At 45.8% G+C, this 19,482-nt stretch overlaps 1 protein-coding gene across 11 annotated transcripts in view; it reads right to left on the bottom strand.

The window, feature by feature from the left end:
* Window positions 1-421: 421 nt before the first annotated feature.
* The window catches only part of LOC119557619 (serine-rich adhesin for platelets), a 37,763-nt gene continuing 18,702 nt past the window's right edge, over window positions 422-19,482 (bottom strand). Inside the window, exons 10-16 of one of the 11 annotated variants that reach the window (XM_037870438.1) lie at window positions 16,868-19,439; window positions 14,490-16,774; window positions 13,910-14,376; window positions 8,896-13,790; window positions 3,615-4,134; window positions 2,719-3,045; window positions 422-1,288 (exon numbers count right to left, since the gene is read on the bottom strand). In XM_037870438.1, the coding sequence (XP_037726366.1) occupies window positions 780-1,288; window positions 2,719-3,045; window positions 3,615-4,134; window positions 8,896-13,790; window positions 13,910-14,376; window positions 14,490-16,774; window positions 16,868-19,439 (11,575 nt within the window). In that variant the 3' untranslated portion in view covers window positions 422-779. Of the gene's footprint in view, window positions 1,289-2,718; window positions 3,046-3,614; window positions 4,135-5,676; window positions 13,791-13,909; window positions 14,377-14,489; window positions 16,775-16,867; window positions 19,440-19,482 lie in introns of those variants that run through there. The other 10 variants (XM_037870432.1, XM_037870427.1, XM_037870429.1 and 7 more) reach the window with 10 other exon arrangements.

Here is a 19,482-nt window from a genome sequence, read left to right as displayed (position 1 = left end):
TCTTTTCCCCATTCAACTGTAACTTTGTCAACTGTCAATAAAATATCTTTGCATATGTAAAATATAAAAATAATGTTCAGCGGGAAATTTCATAGATTTTATGATTCATCAGGAATTAAAAATGTTATTTAAATATTTAAAGGAGATATAATCAATTTTTAAGTAAAGTCAGGTAGGTTCTTAATATAAAACCCCTTAAAAAGTTGATTTTTAATTTGGAAGATTTTTAAATACGCGTGAGTAAATTCATACTAGAACTATATACATAGGTGGCATATAAGTCAGACAAAAAACGTATACAACTTTGCACTATATAATTTATATTTATTTTGAAAGAGTGCCATAAGCAAATTCCCATACCCACCCCAATAAATCAGCCTTGCTTTTGGATTACATGATATGTTTATTTGATAAAGAAAGCATATTATCCATTATGGTATATAGCGTACACACGCACAACCACACATATATGGCGCTATATATATGGGACGATGAACTACAGACAATATTTCTTGCTTACTACTGAGTTGGCAGGCGCAAAAAAAATTGGGTTGAGATATCACTAAGCTTAAATAAGAATAATTAACGTAGAATTTCAACTTCCATCTCTCTTGTTTTCAACCTCAGCAGAACTAATCACAAATTGGGAAAGAACATATACAACAATGGTGTCTAAAAGGGGGGAATGGGTTTGGTTTTTTGATCGAAGGGGATGCGAAGGGGTACATGATTTCGGATTTACAGGCTTAGGGGGGGCTTAGGGGCTGTGTTTTATCAGTCTAGTCCCGGCAGGGCTGATCCGAGGGCGACCAGGTGCACATCCCGCCGACGCCGTCGTAGGTGAGTCCCTTGGGACAGGTGTACTCCCATCCCACAATGCCGCCGGTCTCCTCGAACCGGGCGCAGGATATGAACTTCCTGCAGTTCAGGGGATGTGGGAAGTTGCCCTGCGCCCGGCACTCGATGATGCCCCGCCCGTGTACGATGACCTTGGGGTCGCCCTTGGCCGGCGAAATGCTTCCGCTGCGTCGTCTCTGGGCCACCTGGCTTTGGCCCGGGAATCCCTCCTCCAGGAGCTGACTACTCGAGGTGGCCGTGAGCACGGCGCTCTTGGCCGGCGGGCGGCTGTAGACCTCGATGTACTTGTGCGGACGACGACGACTCTGCTGGCGGCGGGAAAGTGGAGGAGCCGAGTGTCCAGCCGGCGTGGATGAGCCCAAGGTGGGCGTGGTCAGGGGCGTGGCCGTCGTCGATTGCGGCCGACGCGGGCGTGGTATCAACTGACGTCCTGCAAAACAATTAAATGCGATTAGTTACAGAGCGACAGATGTTTTATTTTTTTACTCGGGCTAAGATAAGGTTTTGGATTTTTAACAAATAATACCTAGGCTAACGATCCCTAACGATTTTGCGAAAAGTGGCCACCAATTAAAGTTTTTTGATAGGAAAAAAAAGGGAGTATCATTTTTTGGACGAAAACTACGTTTATTTTAAGCCGTTTTTCAGTCGTAATTTAGTCAAATTGAGGCGTACAACAAAAAGACCGACTGTTTTGAGCAGCTTACAACCATTGCTAACGATCCCCATCACTTTTCGCGAAATTTATTTTTTAACCAATTTTCGCATTTTTTATAAGGGGTTACATCATCCATTTTTGCAAAAAATGCCAAAAATTAAAGTTTTTAGATTTAAATGCCAATCGATTGGGAATTTAATTACGAGCTCAACGTGGTATAACATTCCTTATTCTGGCTCCATTTCGCAATTTGTCGACGAAAAAACTGATCTTTTTTGGGCAAAAATAGGAAGTAGCATTTTTTGACGAAAAATACGTTTTTTAAGCCGTTTTTCAGACGTAGTTTAGTCGAATCGAGGCGCACAACAAAAAGACCGACTGTTTTGAGCAGCTTACAATCTAGGTTAACGATCCCTATCACTTTTCGCAAAATTTATTTTTTGACGAATTTTTACATTTTTTCATCCATTTTTGCGAAAAGTGGCCAAAAAATAAAGTTTTTTGATTTAAATGTCAATCGGTTGGGAATTTAATTACGAGCTCAACGAGGTATGACATTCCTTATTCTGCCTCCATTTCGCAATTTGTTGACGAAAAAACGGATCTTTTTTGGGCAAAAATAGGGAGTAGCATTTTTTGGACGAAAAATACGTTTTTTTAAGCCGTTTTTCAGTCGTAATTTAGTCAAATCGAGGCGCACAACAAAAAGACCGACTGTTTTGAGCAGCTAACAACCAAGGCTATCGATCCCTATCACTTTTTGGGAAATTTATTTTTGACGAATTTTCGCATTTTATATAAGGGGTTACATCACCTATTTTTGCGAAAAGTGGCCAAAAATTTAAGTTTTTAGGTTTAAATGCCAATCGATTGGGAATTTAATTACGAGCTCAACGAGGTATGACATTCCTTATTATGGGTCCATTTAACAATTTGTCGACGTAAAAACTGATCTTTTTTGGGCAAAAATAGGGAGTAGCATTTTTTGGACGAAAAATACGTTTTTTTAAGCCGTTTTTCAGTCGTAATTTAGTCAAATCGAGGCGCACAACAAAAAGACCGACTGTTTGAGCAGCTGACAATCTAGGCTTTTCGGAAAAATTATTTTTGGACCAATTTTCGTGGTGATTCCTATCCCCAACGTTCTTTTTACTTATGTATCTTAGAAGTCCGGAAGTACACTCCCATATAAAGAGTCTTACGTATGCCCTGGTTAACAACCGGCAGTGGTGCATTGGCGGTGGTGCTGGCCGTGGTGGTGGTGCTCTTCAGTGGTTGCGGGGCAGCAGGGGGCAGCGCCAGTTCGAATTCCTCTCGCGGACGCACTTGCTCCGGGATCTGGTTGAAGCGGCTGGTGTGAATGCTCGACTTGGCCACCTGATCCTCATCGTCGTCGCTCAAATACAGAGTGGTGGTGGTTTCCAGGCCAGAATTTGGTGAGTTGGTGGTGCGAGCGGATGGCGGTGTGGTGGATATCAAGGTAAGACGACGCTTAAAAAGTGGGTTCTGGGTTCTTGGCACGTCGGTGGCTGGGGGAAAAATAATATATTTCATTATCTAAAGTGACCATTAAGAAAGGCAAGGTATGACATAATTTTTTTTAAATTGTGGTTGTCAGTTAGTTATTTTTTACGGATTTTTCATCTTTATTGTGGGATTGTCAATGGCTTACAAAAACTTTAATTTGTAGTTTAAATTAAATTTCCCGTGAATAGAATATGCTTTCTTATGTCTTTCTCATTTTTGCTTTACTTAAATAATTTGAAAATAAAAGCACATAAAAACCCTTAAGGAATATAAAAAGAGAGAAAATTGTAAGCAATATGTGCACAGCGAGAAATAGTTTACTGTTTACAATATACAAACTTTTAAAAAAAGTTGCTTTTTTGATATTTAAAAAAATAAAAATTATTTATCTTAGGTAGAGTGTAGCAATTTTCAAGTGTAGGTAGTAGTTATTGATGTTTTAAGATCTTGTTTTCGTTCAACTATAAATTAAAAATCGCGTTTAAGATGGTACCCTATCGTATCCGTTTAAATTATAAATTAATTTTAGATATTTTGCAATGCTGCATTTTTTTTTTCCCAGTGTACTTACCACTCTCGTCGCCGTTGGCCGCCGGAGCGAAGGTTGTCAGTCGACGCGTTTGAAATTGGCGACGCAGCGCGAAGCTGGCGGGCTGAAACTTGTGTTGCTTTTGTGTGATGTCATTGCTGCTGATGTTGCTGCTGTTGATGTTGCTGCTGCTGCTGCTGCTGCTGATGTTGCTAGTTGCTGGCGTCAGTGTTGCTGCCTCGCCGGATGCGGCTGCTGCTGCTCCGCTCTTGGCTTTCAGCTTGTTCAGGTAGATGTTGCTGCTGGTTCTGCCGCCAGCAGCAGATGTTGCTGCTGGGTAGGATGTTGTTGCTGCTGCTGCTGCTGCGGTTGTTGTTGCTGCTGCTGCTGATGCTGCTGCCGAGGGTCTGCTGCGCAGTCGGTTGTATTTGGAGGTCGTTGGTGGTTCTGCTGGCTGCTGCGTGGTGGTTTCCACCGCCGCCGACGTTGGTGAGTTGATAATCCGCCGGCGGACACTCAACACCGGTCGCCGCGAAACGCTGCCAGTCGCTGGTTGTCGCAGCTGCCAGTCGGTAGTCGGTAGTTGATAGTCCGAATTTTTGCGGAACATGAAATTATATAAAACACACACTCAATTTAGCATAAAGTGAATTTTTTCGATTTATGATCATTTTTGCAACTCGCTGTGTGGTGTTTGCTTTCTTATTTGGTTTTTTTTTTTCGTGCGTTTTCCTGGCGGTGTGCAGTCAACAACAATTCAAAAGCGCGCTACATGCTGGACTATAAACAATAATAAATCATATTAATAAATTACAGAATTAGTTTAAAAAGCCATAAAAGAAATCTACCATAAGCCTAAAAATAAATTAGTAGGGTTTTTGTGTTGTGTTTCTCTGTGGGTTGGGTATTGGAAATTGATAATTGGAAAACGAAAGGAAAGGAAAGTAAAGGAAACCCTTCTATAGGTACTTTCTCTCGCCATCTCTACAAGATCAAGTTGACCGCTAAGTGGAGCAACAACCGCAAAAATGCAGTCAGGCATTTTAATTGAAGGACGTTCGAGTGCAAAATGAATAAAAACACACAGGCATAACAAGTTATTTGCTCGGCTATTATTTTGTGCTAGTTTTGCTATGTCCACCAATGTTGTTGACATTGAAACCAGCAAAACAGGCCAACTTATATTGGAATTTATTGTAATTATACTAAATTGAGCTTCTATAGCTAACGCTTTTCTAAGATTCTTAAGCTCAGTTTGCAGTAGAAACTATTTTCAGGTAACAACTTTGATAACCTTACTAGAACTTTAATATTAAAAACTCCAATTTGGTTGATTACAACTTTCTTCCTCACATTCTTTAGCTTAATTTTTAAAAGTAAATATTGAAAAAATAATGGTATATGGTTTTGAAAAAAATCGTTTGTAATTTAACCCTGTACTGTATTAAAAATGCCGAGAGAGAGTTGCTGGCGAGAAGACTTTTGGTGTCAATGTCGCACACATCTTCAAGACAATGAATGGGCCGGAAAAATACGCATCAGATGAAGTGTTTGCATAACGGCGATGGGCCTCTTCTTCGATTCGCAGATCGAAGCCTGTATTTCTGCCTGGTATTTGGATTTTTGGTATTTGGCAAGCCGATTCGACTGCATGCCAATGTGATTGCGTAATCTGAATCCCCAACATTCCCACTTGATTTTTTCCACTTTGGCAGATGCGCAGTTTGCTTGTCTTTTTGGTTTTTTGGTCACTGCAAACTGGTTGGGCTTTTAATTAAATATTGTGCAAGCCAGTTGGTCAGCTCGAAGACTAATGATGCGCACAGGGCGTCGTCTGCCGGATTTTCTGGCTTCTCAATGGGATTATTGTGAAAGTGGCCAAACAAAAGACTTAAGACACGAACGCGCCAGGGAAAGCAGCGGCCGAGAAAAGGGTTTCAAGGCCAAATGAAAGAAAAGAGAAGGGTGACCATTCATTGGTAGTTGCAAAAAAAAGTAAAAAGAATGGAAGACGCCCCTTGATAATTTTTAAATATTTCAAAGAACAATTAAAATCTAAATCTATTTATCTAAATTAAAAAAGTAGCAAAACAAAGTTTTAAAAAAATTGAAACTGCCTTTTGAAATTGGTAATATTTCATTAAATTACAAAACAACCTGCTTTGAGCTTTGTAAAAATCTTTTAATTACATTTTAAATTTTTTATGATTTTTCTAGCTTCAAAAGTAAATAAAAAATTGTAATGTTTATATTTTCTTTTAAGTGGCATCGCGTTTCCACTCCTATATGATATCATTGCGGCCGTTTTGGTAACCTCTTTTTCTGTGTAAACACTCCCCATTATTTGCTTTTTGTACGTACACACGTACTCTTCAACAAACTGATGATGACAAAGCCTGTTACCCCGAGTGCAACACCTTTGATCTTCTTTAATGCCTTCTTTTTATTGTTTGCTTTGTGCGGCTTTGGCTTTGGCTTTTTATTATTTTCGAATGGGATTTTTCTTCATGGGCGCTTTGAAAGGAAAAATCTCCGAGCCCGAGCCCACTTCAAAAAAAAAAAAGCTGTGTTCAACCGTTAACGACTTTTTGTCAACCTGATTTTTGGTGTCGCCTGTCAGTTGGTCGTGTTTGTTATGCGGCGCGTGATTTGACTTTTGGCAATTATCGTTCAGAGGAGACTAGCCAGCTAGGCTATTATGAAACATGTCTCGTCTGCGAAGACCCTCTCTCTCAGCAATTTGCAAATTGTTTTAGCTAAGCTCGTTTCAATTTTTTTATTTTTTGTTTATTGCCTTTTTTTCGCTGTTTTTCCCGCTGACTTTGCACATCTTGCGGACTCATCGAAAGTTGAAACCGATTATCCAGACAGGCTTATATACAGACACACAGTGCATGTGTACTTATGAATAGGCATGTGGCAATAACCACTCCATACAAAAAACTAAAAAAAAAAAGCCAGGCTGACATTTAACAAAGGCAAAAATATCGGAAAACATGGAAAAGAAGCCCAGACTAATGACTAAGCAAATAGCAAGCAATTCTACAAGTGACATTTAAAAGAGCATCGAAAAGCAAATGGAGTGGGAAATAAATGCATTTATAATTGCCCAAGACGTGCAGAAGAATTTTTTCCATTGAACAATCATTTTGTGTAACCTTTGAAATTTAAGAAAAATATTTACGAGTATTTATTGTAGCTCGTATACAATTATAGAAATATTTTCACGACCTAAGAAAATTGTCTATAAATTGGCTGGGAACTACATGGAAAACCCTTAGATATAGTTTTAATTGTACTTTAACGATCTTAAGGTGTCTATCAATAATATTAACAAAATTTCTATTTACATTTTTAGTATTTATAAGTCCTAACTACTACCCTTTGATAACTACATTTTTTTTAATTTTTACCAAACCAATTCTTTAAATATAAGCCTAACGAATGTACTGAAAAGAAGAAAATATATGTTTATAAAATAAAAGTTTATCGATTTCTGTACAAGACTATCCCAATTCGTTTTCCTATATGTACTATTTTACACATTTCAAGTTTCAGGGGGTTAAGGTGGGAGAGTTTTTCGTGTTCTGTTGTGGCAATAATAATATGTATAGTTTGTTTCTTTTTGTTCATTATTTTATTGTTGTGCATAAATATTTTACAACTAAAGCTAGACTTAAAGTATTTCGGGTAGAGAGGGAAAGAGTGAAAAAAATTATTAGAAAAGATAGAGAATTAAGAGAGAACTGCGCCTGGTAAAAGCCATTAAGAGTTACTTCAAGTTGATCAAGATTGTATCCACTGAGGGTCGTTGTTTGTCTAGAATTCTATATGTATTTCTAGAAATACTATTTTTGAACCAAGGAAAGACTTTTCGCATCTGCATGTGTGAACGAATGTGTGTGAGTGGATGTATGTGTGTGGGCGTTGTTGTGGTTGTTGTTTAGGTATGGCAGCTCGAAGAATACGAATTGTTTAAATAATTTACATAGCAAAAAAAAAGTATATAATTATAGGTAGAAGTATTCAAATTAAAAGCAGCAGCACTGGAAAATTTGGAAAGAGTATTTAAGCAGCCGAAATGGTTGTTTACTTAATTTGATTTATGCCGTGGTTGTTGTTAAGCCAAAGCAACGCAGCCAATTATCTAAGGTTTTGGCAACAAAAGGGTTAAGCTCGCAGAAAATGCTCTTCTCTGGATAAGGGCTAAGACTAGAAATAACTAACTACGCTGATTTTCTCTGGATTTTTGTATGTTTCTTATTTTTGTTTTTGTGACCTATTCCGGCAACACTGTGGTGGTGTCGTCAAGTGACGCCTCCACAGTGTTTGGCGACTCTGTGGTTGTTGTTGTTGTCGACGTCGTTCTGTTGCGCAGGCGACGGCCACGCCCCTTGCGCCCCATCTTTTTGCGATGCACCACATGCGTCTCGGAACTAAAGCTAACTGCCTCGCTAACTTTGCTGCCCACAGTTGTGGTGCTGTTGGCGCTATTATTGGTGGTTGTTGTTTGTGTGCTCAGATTGATGTTGCCACCAATAGCCCCACCAATTGCGCCCATTGCGGTTGTTGTTTGCGTATTTTCTGGACTATTTTGGGTGACTGTTTGTTGGTTCTGGTGGTGGTTGTTGCCACCAATAGCCTCACCAATTGTGGTTGTTGTTTGTGTGCTCAGGTGGTGGTTGTTGCCAACTATAGCTTCGGAACTAATAGCGCCACTGCTAATCTCACTGGTTGTTGTGCTCGTTGTTTGAGTATTTTCTTGATGGTTGTTGTCAACGGTGGTTGTTGTTCCACTGCTAATTGTGCTTGTTGTTTGAGTATTATTTTGTTGGTTGTCATTGTCTGAAGTGGTTGTTGTTGTTGTTTGTGTGCTTAGACCGTGCTGACCCATAATAACAGCACCAATTGGCATGGCAAGTGTAGTTTGTGTATTAATCTGTGGCTCTGTGGCCGAGTCAATGCCGAAGATTGTGGTTTCTTCAGCCACCTGATCGTCTACTGGCCTAGTGGTTGTTGTTTGTATAATTGATTCAATGGTCGCGCTAATAGCACCATTGACGGCTTGATCTTGGGTGTTAGGTGTAAGTGTGTTGGTTTCTGGAGCACCACTGCTGATGGGAGCCTGCACCACCAGCGGCTGGCGCACAGAGAAGGCCGAATTCGAGTCGCTGGCGGCATCGGGCGACACAGTGGTTTTGCTGCCCCCGGCCAGCGACTTTTGCACCTTGCTGAGTATCACCTGATCGAGATTGGCTATCGAAATGACCAGGGGCGAGGACTCATTGGACTCGGGTCGTAGGAGGGGTACAATGGGTCTTACGTAAGTGGGTGCCGGTGTGGTGGTCTCCCTGGTTTCGGTTGCCGAGGCACTGCTACTGCTAATGGTGGTGCTCTCCTCCGTCTCCGTTTCGCCGATAATGCTATTGCTGCTCAGTTGCTTGCCCTTGCGGGCTGAATCGAAGAGTCCCTCCAGCGAGATGGTCGAGGTCTCCAAGGCGCCAGTTAGGACTTCGGGTACCAAAGACTTGCCATTGCGATCGGTGTCGGTGCCTCCTTCGGTTTCCGGCAGAGAATTCCTCACCGGCGCCGAGGCGGGACTCTGAGACGCCGAAAGGGTGGGTTCGGTGGGCGTATAGTCCGCCACTGTGCTGTGCCCATCGTTGATCTGAATATCACTGCCATCCACCAGGTGGACATACTTGACCACACTGATCTCGCCCAGCTGCTCCACGTGGGGCAGGGACTCCACGCGCAGTGTGCCAAAGTCCTGATTGGCCTTCGATTTCCTCTGGGCAGCCTTGGCCTGCTTCGAATTAATCTCGACAATGCGATTGATCTCAATCAACTTGTGCTTGGGCACCACCTCCGTCTGTATGGTGGGATGGAGACGGGCCTGGGTCGGCCTTCTCGTCGTCGGCTCCTCTTCGGGGCCCTCGCCCTCGAGCAGGGTGAACACATGCAGCAAGGTGGTGGCCGGCGGTGGTGCTTGAGTGGTGCTCGAGAGGGATTGATCCTGTGAATTGATGGAAGTGGCTTCATTAGCATTGGTCGCTGTTTCAGTTTCGGTTACAGTTTCTGTATCAGTTTCGGTTTCAGTTTCTGGTGGCGTGTCTGTGGTGGTGGCTGTGTCTGACTGTGTGCTGGGTGGTGCTGGTGGTGGTGGTGATGGTGGTGTACTGGGTGTGGTGGTCACAAAGCCCTGCTCCAGCTGCTGCTGCTCCTCAGTGGTTTCTTCCTCCACCGCCACCTCCGTTCCGGTTTCCACCTCTGCTCCCGTTTCCGTTTCCGTTTCGGATTCCACCTTGACCACCTTGGGCTTCAGGGCAGGATGCTTCTTGCTGTGCTTGTCAAAGATCTTCTTGTTCCTCGCATTCAGTGCATCAATATTCAGTTCTTCGATCAGCGAATTCTCGCTGGCCGTCTCTGCGGCCTCCGTGGATGGACCCGTGTACTTCCGCTCGTAACTCCTGTTGTTGCTGGGTATAAATGGCGCCGGTTTCAGTGGTGTCAGCGGTGTGGTGCGCTCATAATCGCTGGCCACCGGTTTCAAGGTCAAGTTCGGTGAGGCCACTCCCGGTGGTCGGTTGACGACTCGGGGTCGCTTTGTGGTGCCAAAGCGGTTAGCCGGTGTGCTATTCGCATTGGCCGAGCTGGATGGACGATTGCGGGGATTAAAGGGTACATTTCCGGATGCTGTGGGTGGTGATCCACTTCCGGTGGCTCCGAATGTGGGACGGCTGCCAGGCAATACTCGGTTATCCTTGGGTTTGTAAGGAGAATTGAACTTGGGCTTGTCTTGGCCATTATCGTCTTGTGGATTTTCCTCCGCAACCGCTGCCTTCTTCTTCTCCTCCTCGTCTTCGCCATCATCCTCCTCTTCATCGCCTTCCTCCTCGGAATCCTCCTCCTCGTCCTCCTCCTCGCTGTCTTCTGCCTCATCTTCCTGCTGTGGCTTGGTTCTATCCAAAACTGGTCGCGTCTTGGGTACAAAAGGTCTGCGCAAAGTGGTGCCAAACTGATTCTTCAGCGGTTGCTCATGGCGTTCTTCCACCACCTCATCGTCCTCATTGTTTCCCTGGGATTTAAAGCGATCGGCTCCCGGCAATCTGGAGCCTCGGGGATCGCTTCTCACAAAGCCCTCGCCGCGATTGCGTACACTCGAGTTGAAGGGATCAAATCGGCCGTTCTTCTTGCGCACAAATTTCACCGTGGGTCGGGTGGTGCTGAATGCCAGTGGGGCCTTGGTGGTGCCACCGCCGCTGGCCGAGGGTGGCGTATAGGGTCTACGGGCAACCAGTTTTCGTTTAAAGAACGGTCTTGCCGAGGAAACTGATGAAGACTCGTCATCTGCGGAAGATTCTTCTCTTTGGCGAGTGCTAGTGGTGCTGGTTGTGCCCTTCTCGGCCAGCAGCTTCTTCAGACGGTCGTTAATCACGCCCTGTTCTCCCTCTCCCCGTGCCTGCTCTGCCTTCACTTTGTCTCTCAACTTCTGCAAATCCGACACATCCTGATCGTCCTTTTGACCCAATGTCTTGAATCGATTGCTGATTACTCCATCCTGGGGCTCACCTCGTGCTTGCTGCTCCTTGATCCGCTGGCGGAGATTCACTAGATCATTATCCTGATCAGCGAATCTGGTGTGGCTGGGAACGAAAGGTTTACGGGTTGGTTCTTCGGAATTATCCACACTAGACTCGGTACTTGACTCCACTGGCCTCAATTTGCGGACAATCTTGCGGAAACGCTTGTTGCCAGTGGTGCTTGTGATGGTGTTGTTGTTGTTGCTGGTGGTGCTTTGGCTTAATGTTGTTGGTGTGGCTGTGGTGGTGTCTGGGTTAGTGTCAGTGGCGCTATTAGTGGAGCTATCTACAGTGGTACTATTGCTATTGCTATTCAAGGGTCTACGGAATTTAAGCACACGTATGCGCTTTGGTGTTGGTCTGCTGGTGGTGGTGGTTGTTGCTGTGGTTGCATTGGAGTCTTCTTCCTCCTTCTCCTCTTCTTCATCTTTGTGGGCATCCCCCTTAGTCTCGGTCTCATCAGTCTGCTCATCGACTAGGGTTAGTTTAGTTACCTGGGCACGCTGACGGCCCCCAAAGGCCAATCTTCTGGCGGTGGTTGTTGTTTGGGGTTGTTGTGTTGTTGTGGTTGTTGGGGTGGTGTTGGTGGTGCTGCCTCTGGTGCGGCTCAATTGATAACGATTCTGAAAGCGTCGTGTGGAATTAACATCATTACCCAAGGCATTCAAACCAGCCCCACTCGATTTCTCCTTCCCCTCATTCTCTAGACTAGCATCATTATCATCATCGTTATCATTATCATTATCATCTTCATCATCATCGTTATCATTATCTGGACTAACTGGCTTAAGATTAGCTGTGACTGTGACTGGTTTGTTGTTGGTTGTGTAACTGTTTGACTTGAAACGATTAATATAATTGGCTACGGTGCTGTTACTACGTTGACTAGCTACATTCAGTGCGGTGCTACGGTTAGTAAGATTGTTAAAGTTAGTGGTGCCTCCCCCCAGAGTATTGCCGTGGTTTAGTGTGTGGTTACTGTTCGATACCTCGGCGGAGCTATCGTCATTATCATCATCGTTTTCTTCCTTTTCATTTTCACTGTCCGAGTCAGTTTTCGTAAGGGTGTTGCTATCTGTCTCTGTCGGTTTTTGGGTGATTGTCCTGAGCGGTTGTCTTTGCCTATTGGCAAGCAGTTGACTTAGTCGCGAACGTGCGGTGGTGCTTGTGACTTGAGGATCTACGGATTCTTCTTGTTCATTCTCCCCATCCTCGTTTTCATCGTACTCCTCTTCGGGCTCTTCCTCTTCTTCATCCTGATCATCATATCCCTCCGCTTTGTGGTACAGATTTCTATTGAGTGCCACTAGATTGCGTCTTGTGCTGGAGCTAAGTCTCGGTGGTGCTGCGGTGGTGCGACGAGCTGCAAAGCTGGGTGGTTTACGTGCTGGCACCACAGCTGCAGTCTCCTCCTCCTCTTCTTCTTCGGGTGTGCGTTGAAGTGCTCGATGGCGGTTTGTTTGAAGGAAGACAGCACGTGGCGGTGACACCTGCGACACTTGCTCTTCATCCTCATCGCCATCGTCATCATCACCGTCATCGCCGTCATTTTCCCCACCGTCGGTGGTTGTTGCTCGCGGTGTTGTAAAGCGATTACGTGAGCGGTTCAAGGCCGCATACGGACGACGTGTGCTTATCTCAACGCCGTTCGTTGATCCCGTCGTGGTTGTTCTGATGGAAGTCGCATTAAATCGACGACGTGACAGAAGCGGTCGTCGTGTGGTTGTTGTTGCCGCCGTAGCTGGCTCGCCCTGATCTATTTCATTGTCGGCACTGGGATTTGCGGTTGTCGTTGTTGTTGGTGGTGTGACGGTCGCATTGAAGCGTCGGCGTATCAAAAGTTGCCGCCTTGTTGGAGTTGTAGTTACCGCTTTTGGTGTTGAACTCTCCGTATCATGTTGATCGATCTCGTTCTCTAGATTTTCATCATCCACTGGGGAGGCCGTGGTGGTTGTTGTTATGGTGCCATTAAAACGGCGACGAATTACCAACTGGCGACGTGTGGTAGAGCTTGTCGGAGAACTGGTGGTTGTTGTTGTTGTTGTCGTAGTCGTAGTCGTAGTGGATTCTGTAGAAGCTCCGCTTTCTAGCAGAGGGATTTCATTATCATCGTCTATATGGGCTTCCAATTCGGGCTCTTCAGTGCTGTCGCCTGCCTCTTCGGGAGCTTTCTTCTCAACTTCTTCAGTTTTTTTAATTTCATCATTATCATCTATATGGGCTTCCAATTCGGGCTCTTCAGTGCTGTCGCCTGCCTCTTCGGGAGCTTTCTTCTCAACTTCTTCAGTTTCTTTAATTTCAACCTTATTTTCCTCAATAGCATCGTTTACCTCATTCTGAGAACTTATAGTGGTTGACTCTTCATTTTCATCATCATTTTCACTTTGTTCCAATTCGTTTTCTTCTGGCTTTTCAGTGGTTGTTGTGGTTGCGGATGTCGTTGTCGTAATTCTGCGATTAATGCCCACATATGGTTGCCTTGTGCTTCTCGCGGTTGTGGGTGCTGCCTTGGTAGTTGAATCAGTGGCTTCCTCGGTTGTTGTGGTGGTAGTTCCCCTGCCTCTCAATCTGTTGAAGCCGGCATAGGTGCGCCTTGTCGTTGATTTCACCTTTAACTCTTTCTCGTTGTCGTTGTCTGAAACAAATGCAACCAGTTAAAATTAATTTTGAAGAATATCTTTCACAAAACAGTTTCAAAAGAAATTAAAAAAATTTTGACTTTTGAAAATGTTTAGAAATACTTGAAAAACTTACCAGTATTAGAAGAATCGGAATCCACCACTGCATTCACGGGTCTTCTGGGTGTGAAAGCTCTTCTAGTCGGGAACTTTTTGAAGCTATTGGATGGTACTTCAGTAGTTGCACTGGCCACTAGGGATTCTTCTTTAGATTTCACTTTAATTTCTTCATCGTCCTCCTCGCTATTTTCCGTAGTTGATGGTGTTGGTGTCGTTGAGCGAACACGGAAGCGCTGTGGAACACTGTAGCTTCTTCTGGTTGTTGTATCTTGTGGTTCATTTGGGGTCTTTTCCTGCAATCTGGTGGACAGGGTCAAGCGGGTGCGGTTTAGTCTGGTGTAGGTGCGTAAAGCCCTGGCGTCATCTTCGCTTCTTTCTTTTTCTTCTAGAAGAGAAAAGCTCACAATCTTGGAGGTCTCGTTACTTGAGTCTGGAGTTAGTGGTATCGTTTTAAAGGTCTTGCCCTGTCTCTGGGACTTTGTTCTTCCTTCTTTACCGTCATCATCATCTTCATCCTCATCGATTACAGCAGTTATCTCATCATCATCAAGGGTTTCCTCTCCTGATCCGACCAACTTTGCCCCCGGGTGACCTAATTTGACCCGGGGGTTTTCAATAAAAAATGACCGAGTTCGGCATTGATTTCCTTGGCCTGTTCCATCGCCAGGCGATGGTCATCGCTTTCTCCCTCATCGCCTAGGGAATTGCTTGGGGTTTCATTTTCACTCACATTGAAAACATCATGGATTTGCTGTTTAATGTTCACAGTTACACTGTCAATGTCTGGTGGTGCGGAGGACTTGTCTATGTACGTAATCGGCGAATCCTTCACGTACTGATAGTACTTTCTTCTATGGTAAATCGGTAAGGAAAGCTTATCATCGCCCTCATCCTCGGACGTTTCACTTCCCTTGGTGATAGTTTGGCTTTCCAATTTATTTTCTGTCTGCAAACGGTTTATGGCGTTGCTAAGCTGCACTTTAAGATCGCTTAAATCTTCTTCGGTGGTGGTTGAGGTCGCTTCTGTGGTGGTTGTTGTCGTAGTGGTGCTGGTTTTGAGGCGATTTACAAGCTGTTGCTTGGCCGCCGTCAACTGATCTTCTGTAGCGTCATCTTCAACGGGAACTGGTGTAGTTGTCGTTGTGCTCACTGGTCTTCTGTGGGCGAGAACTCTTCTGGTGGTGCCTTCCGTGGAAGTAGAGGTGGCCTCCTCTGTAGACTCATCTTCTTTTGAAACGGCAGTAGTGGTTGTGCTCACGGGTCTTTTGAACGCAAGAATTCTTCTGGTGGTGGCTTCTACAGAGGCAGAAGTTGCTTCCTCTGTAGACTCGTCTTCTACTGAAGCTGCAGTGGTTGTTGTGGTCACGGGTCTTCTGAACGAAAGAACTCTTTTAGTCGTGGCTTCTACAGAGGCAAGGGTTGCTTCCTCCGTGGACTCTTCAACTGGAGCCGCAGTGGTTGTTGTGCTCACAGGTCTTCTGTAGGCGAGAACTCTTCTTGTGGTGGATTCTGGTGGAGGGGATGGTTCCGTGGAGGTAGTTGAAGGTTCTTCTGTTGTTGTGCTGGCTTTCGAGGGTCGCTTAAAGGCGAAGCTAGCCCTGCGAGTACTGGCTTCGATTTCGTTTGGTATTTCAGTGGTTGTTGTGGTAGTCGTCGTACTACCTCTAGTCGGTCTGGTTCTTCGGATTATAGTCCTGGCTGTGGTGCTTGCACGTGGTGTCTCCTCCACATCGTTACCAGCTTCGTGATCCGCTTCGTACTCGAATTCTTCAACCTCTTCGTGCTCGATGGTTTCCTTGGGCTTTTTAAGAAGGCGTCTTCTCGTTTTGGTCACCGTCGTCTCGGTTTGGGCTTGCTTTTTGCGGTTGCTACGGGAGGCAAAGTCCAGGGCGAGCAGGGAAGAAAGATCATTGCTCTCAAAGCGGACGGATCCTCGATTGCGGGTCACAGTGCGTGGGGTGGTGCTGGGCGGAGGTGGGTGGGTTTTTTCCTCGACAATGTACTCATACTCCGCGGGTTTCTCCTCCACGGTTTTGGTGTGGATGCGCTTCACAACCTTTTGCCCTGCGTCCAGAGTGCGCACATAGGTGGTGCGAGTGCGAGTGATTCCATTGCCTAAGCTCTCCGTTTTTGTGGTTGTGCGGTTGCGAACGGCATTCAACGAAGTGCGACCACTGCTAGGCCTCTCCACACTTTGCGGTTCTTGTTGCTCCGATGTTTCTTCCTTGGAAGAAGCCGAATGACCACCAGGTGTTTCTGTGCTCGTGGTGCTGTGGTTGTTTCTAGCTCTTTTGTTGGCATCTACCGCTAGAAGAGAGGAGAGGTCTCCCTCTTTGCGTGGCCTAAAACTGCCTCTGACTATAACTCGTCGTCGCGGCAGGGCAGTGGTTGCCTCACTCTCGTTTTCAGCCTCCTTAGCCCCCTCCGTGGTGGTTGTTGTTGTGGTGCCATCTGTGGTGCTGCTAGTGCGGAAGAAGCTACGTCTGGTGGAGCTGCTCACGTCGGTTTCTTCTGTAGTTGTTGTGGTTATGGCTTCTGTGGTGCTCGGCGTCTGCTTGTGGAAAAGCGAACGTCGAGTGGTGGTTGCATCTGCTTCAACCTCATCGCCAATGGAACTGCTATCGACTTCTGCGGTAGAAGTGGTGCTTCGGGCATCAGTGGTGCTGCTAGGAGCCTCAGTGGTGCTAGTTCTGAAGTAGGAACGACGCGTTGGACCTTCGGTGGTTGTCTCGACTTCACTTTCTGGTTCAGTGGGGTTACTGGGTCCTTCGGTGGTGCTGCTAGTTGCCGCAGTGGTGCTAGTTCTGAAGAAAGAACGACGCGTTGGACCTTCGGTGGTTGTCTGGACTTCGCTTTCTGCATCAGCAGTGCTGCTAGATGCCTCTGTGGTGCTGACTCTGTAGAAGCCGCGTCGTTTTGGACCTTGTGTGGTTGTTTGGACTTCACTTTCTAAATCAGACAAGCTGCTAAATGCTTCGGTAGTGCTGGTTCTGTAAAAACCGCGTCGTCTTAATCCTTCAGTGGTGGTCTGGACTTCGCCTTCTGGTTCCGTGGTGCTGGTTCTGGTCCGCACGATAACACGGCGTCTAGGGCTTGCGGTGGAAGTGGATTCCTCTTTTGGCGCAGCTTCAGGTGTGGTTGAGCTAGAGCGGTTGAAAGCACGTCGAGTAGGTTTTTCAGTAGTTGTAGTAGTTTCTTCTTGGGGAACCACTGTGGTGATAGTGCTGCTACTGCTCTCTGGTAATTCTGTACTACTTTCAGGTGACTCACTGGAGTTATCGTTGATACTAGAAGCTTCTTCCTTTTCAATAGCTTCCGAATTTAAGTCAGTGGTGCTGCTGATGAAGTCTTCAGATTGTGCAGTTGTGCTGCTAACTGGAGCTTCAGAAGAGCTGATTTCAGTCGATGATTCTTCGTTGTTGCTCTTGGAAATTGCCTGCTTAATGGTTTCTGTGTTTATAGCTTCTTTAATCACTGTATCGACGGAGCTCGTTTCTGTGGTGCTGCTGATAATTTCTTCAGCGGTGCTAACAATTGCTTCAGAAGATCTGCTCACATCTGAAGCTTCTGCGGGCAGTGTGGTAATCTCCAGTTGTGGTGGTGCTGCTTCTGTGACAATTTCGGGAGACTCCTGTTCGGTAGCCGTGTTACTATCATCCGAATTTACACTTCCAGCGGGCGCCTTGGTCTCTCCCCGCTTTTCATCATCGATTATTTCAGCAGCAACATTTTCATCTTCGGTGGTGCTCTCGACGATCTGTCCTCCTCTGCTTATTGGTTGGTGTGGCTGAGTGGGTTTGACCGCATCACCGAGATTCCTTACGAAACTGGAACTGCGCCCTGCGGTGAGATGGGCCCCACCTTCGGAGTCGCGAGTGATGGCTTTGTAGTGGATTTGAGAGTCATCTGTGGTGGCCTTGGTAGCGGAGCGTTGAATGCTCTGGTAACTGCGGGAGCCATGAGAAGTCTTTTGAGTGGCCACCTCGAGGGCCACCTCAGACTCGTCTTCGGCGGAATTTAGGCGACGACTGCGGAACTTGGTGGTCGGTTGGAGATCCTCATTCACATTTGCTTCGTTGTTCAACTGCTTGCCGGCAAAGCGTCGGGAGTCCTTGTCGTCGCCCGCTAAAGAATTGGGAACCACTGGGCGCTGCGATGTCGGGCGTCGCACCCCGCGCCACGTGTACTTGACATGCTGCTGAGTGGTGCTGGGTGGGGCATCGGTATCGATGTGGTTTTGGGACTGACTTAAACTAGAGCTAACTACTTCATGCCTTAAGCTATCATTGCCACCGTTACCATCTACTTCTACTTGGGACTCTTGGTGGTGCAGTGAGGAGGTTTTTGTTCGTGAGTTGGAGATTGCTGTTGCTGTTGGAAGACTGGCACTCACCTTGGGCCTATCCCCTGCAGATAGTCGTGTCTTCTTCACTACTTGCGCAACTGCATCGGTTTCGTTATCGTTATTATCGGTATTGTTATCGTTATTATCGGTTTGGGAAATTGTGGTAGTGGTAGTGCTGGCTGTGGGTCGTGTGCGACGTCGGGGATAACCAAAGGGTCGGGGACTAGAAAGGTTTGGTTCGGTGGTTGTTGTTTGGGTCTGTTCTGGTTGGGGTTGCCTTCTGCCCGGGTTGGTTCTAATGCTATTTAAACTACTCAAACCGTTTACTGGACTAGCATCGCTCGCTGCTTCTGCATTGTTGTTGTTGTTGTTGGTGGTGGTTGTTGTTGTTGTTGTGGTTATACGTCGACGGTTGGTGGTCGCATACTTGTATTGGGTCTTGGGTTTTGTTACCTCGCTGTCCTCGTCCACGTTGTTTACGTCATTCAGTTCGTTGTTGCCCGTGGTGGTGGTTGTTGTTTTCGGTGTGGTTGTTGTGCTGGCCAGTTCGGATTCCGTTGTCGTTGTGGTTGAGGTGGTTGTTGTCGGTGTAGTTGTCTCTATGTCGGGATTGGGAGGAAGTTGGGTGGGTGAGGTTTCGCTCAGCTCGGTGGCTAGCAGGGAGTCTGAGTTTATGCCATTAGAGGTGGTTGTTGTGGGGACAGTGGAGGCTACAATTGGTGTGGGTGTAGTGGTGGTGATATGCAGGTTATTAGTTATGGATGTGGTGGTGGTTGAGGTGCTTTCATTTGGTTCAGTGGTTTCGTTAGTAGTGGTGGAGGTGGTTTCGGATTGGGCGGTGGTGCTGGGTGTTGCTGTGTTGTTCTCTTCTGTTGGTATTAGGTTATTCAGTTTCACATTGTTGTTGTTATTGCTGCTGTTGTAGTGGTTGTTGTTGTTGTAGTTGTTGTTGGTGGTGGTGCTGGCCTTGGCAGTCTCAGTGCCGGCGGTTGTTGTTGTAGTTTCTGGTGTTGCTGTTGTGGTGGTGGTTGTTCTGCGGCCGATGCTCGCATATTTACGTGTGTTTGTGGTTTGTTTGCTCTGTACCGTAACAATTTCCTTTTGCTCCTCATCGTACTCTTCTTCTTCGTCCTCCGTGGGATCTTCGGCATCCTCGGCAGTCGCACTCTTGGTGGGTCGCGTACGCTCAAAGTACTTGTAACTGGTAAAAGGAGAATTTTTTTTTTATCAAAACAACCATGGAT

Source organism: Drosophila subpulchrella, chromosome X (genome assembly GCF_014743375.2).
Source record: "Drosophila subpulchrella strain 33 F10 #4 breed RU33 chromosome X, RU_Dsub_v1.1 Primary Assembly, whole genome shotgun sequence".
Lineage (NCBI taxonomy): Eukaryota > Metazoa > Arthropoda > Insecta > Diptera > Drosophilidae > Drosophila > Drosophila subpulchrella.
The sequence above is the reverse complement of the archived record's forward strand: the minus strand, read 5'-3'. Positions and strand labels throughout refer to the sequence as shown.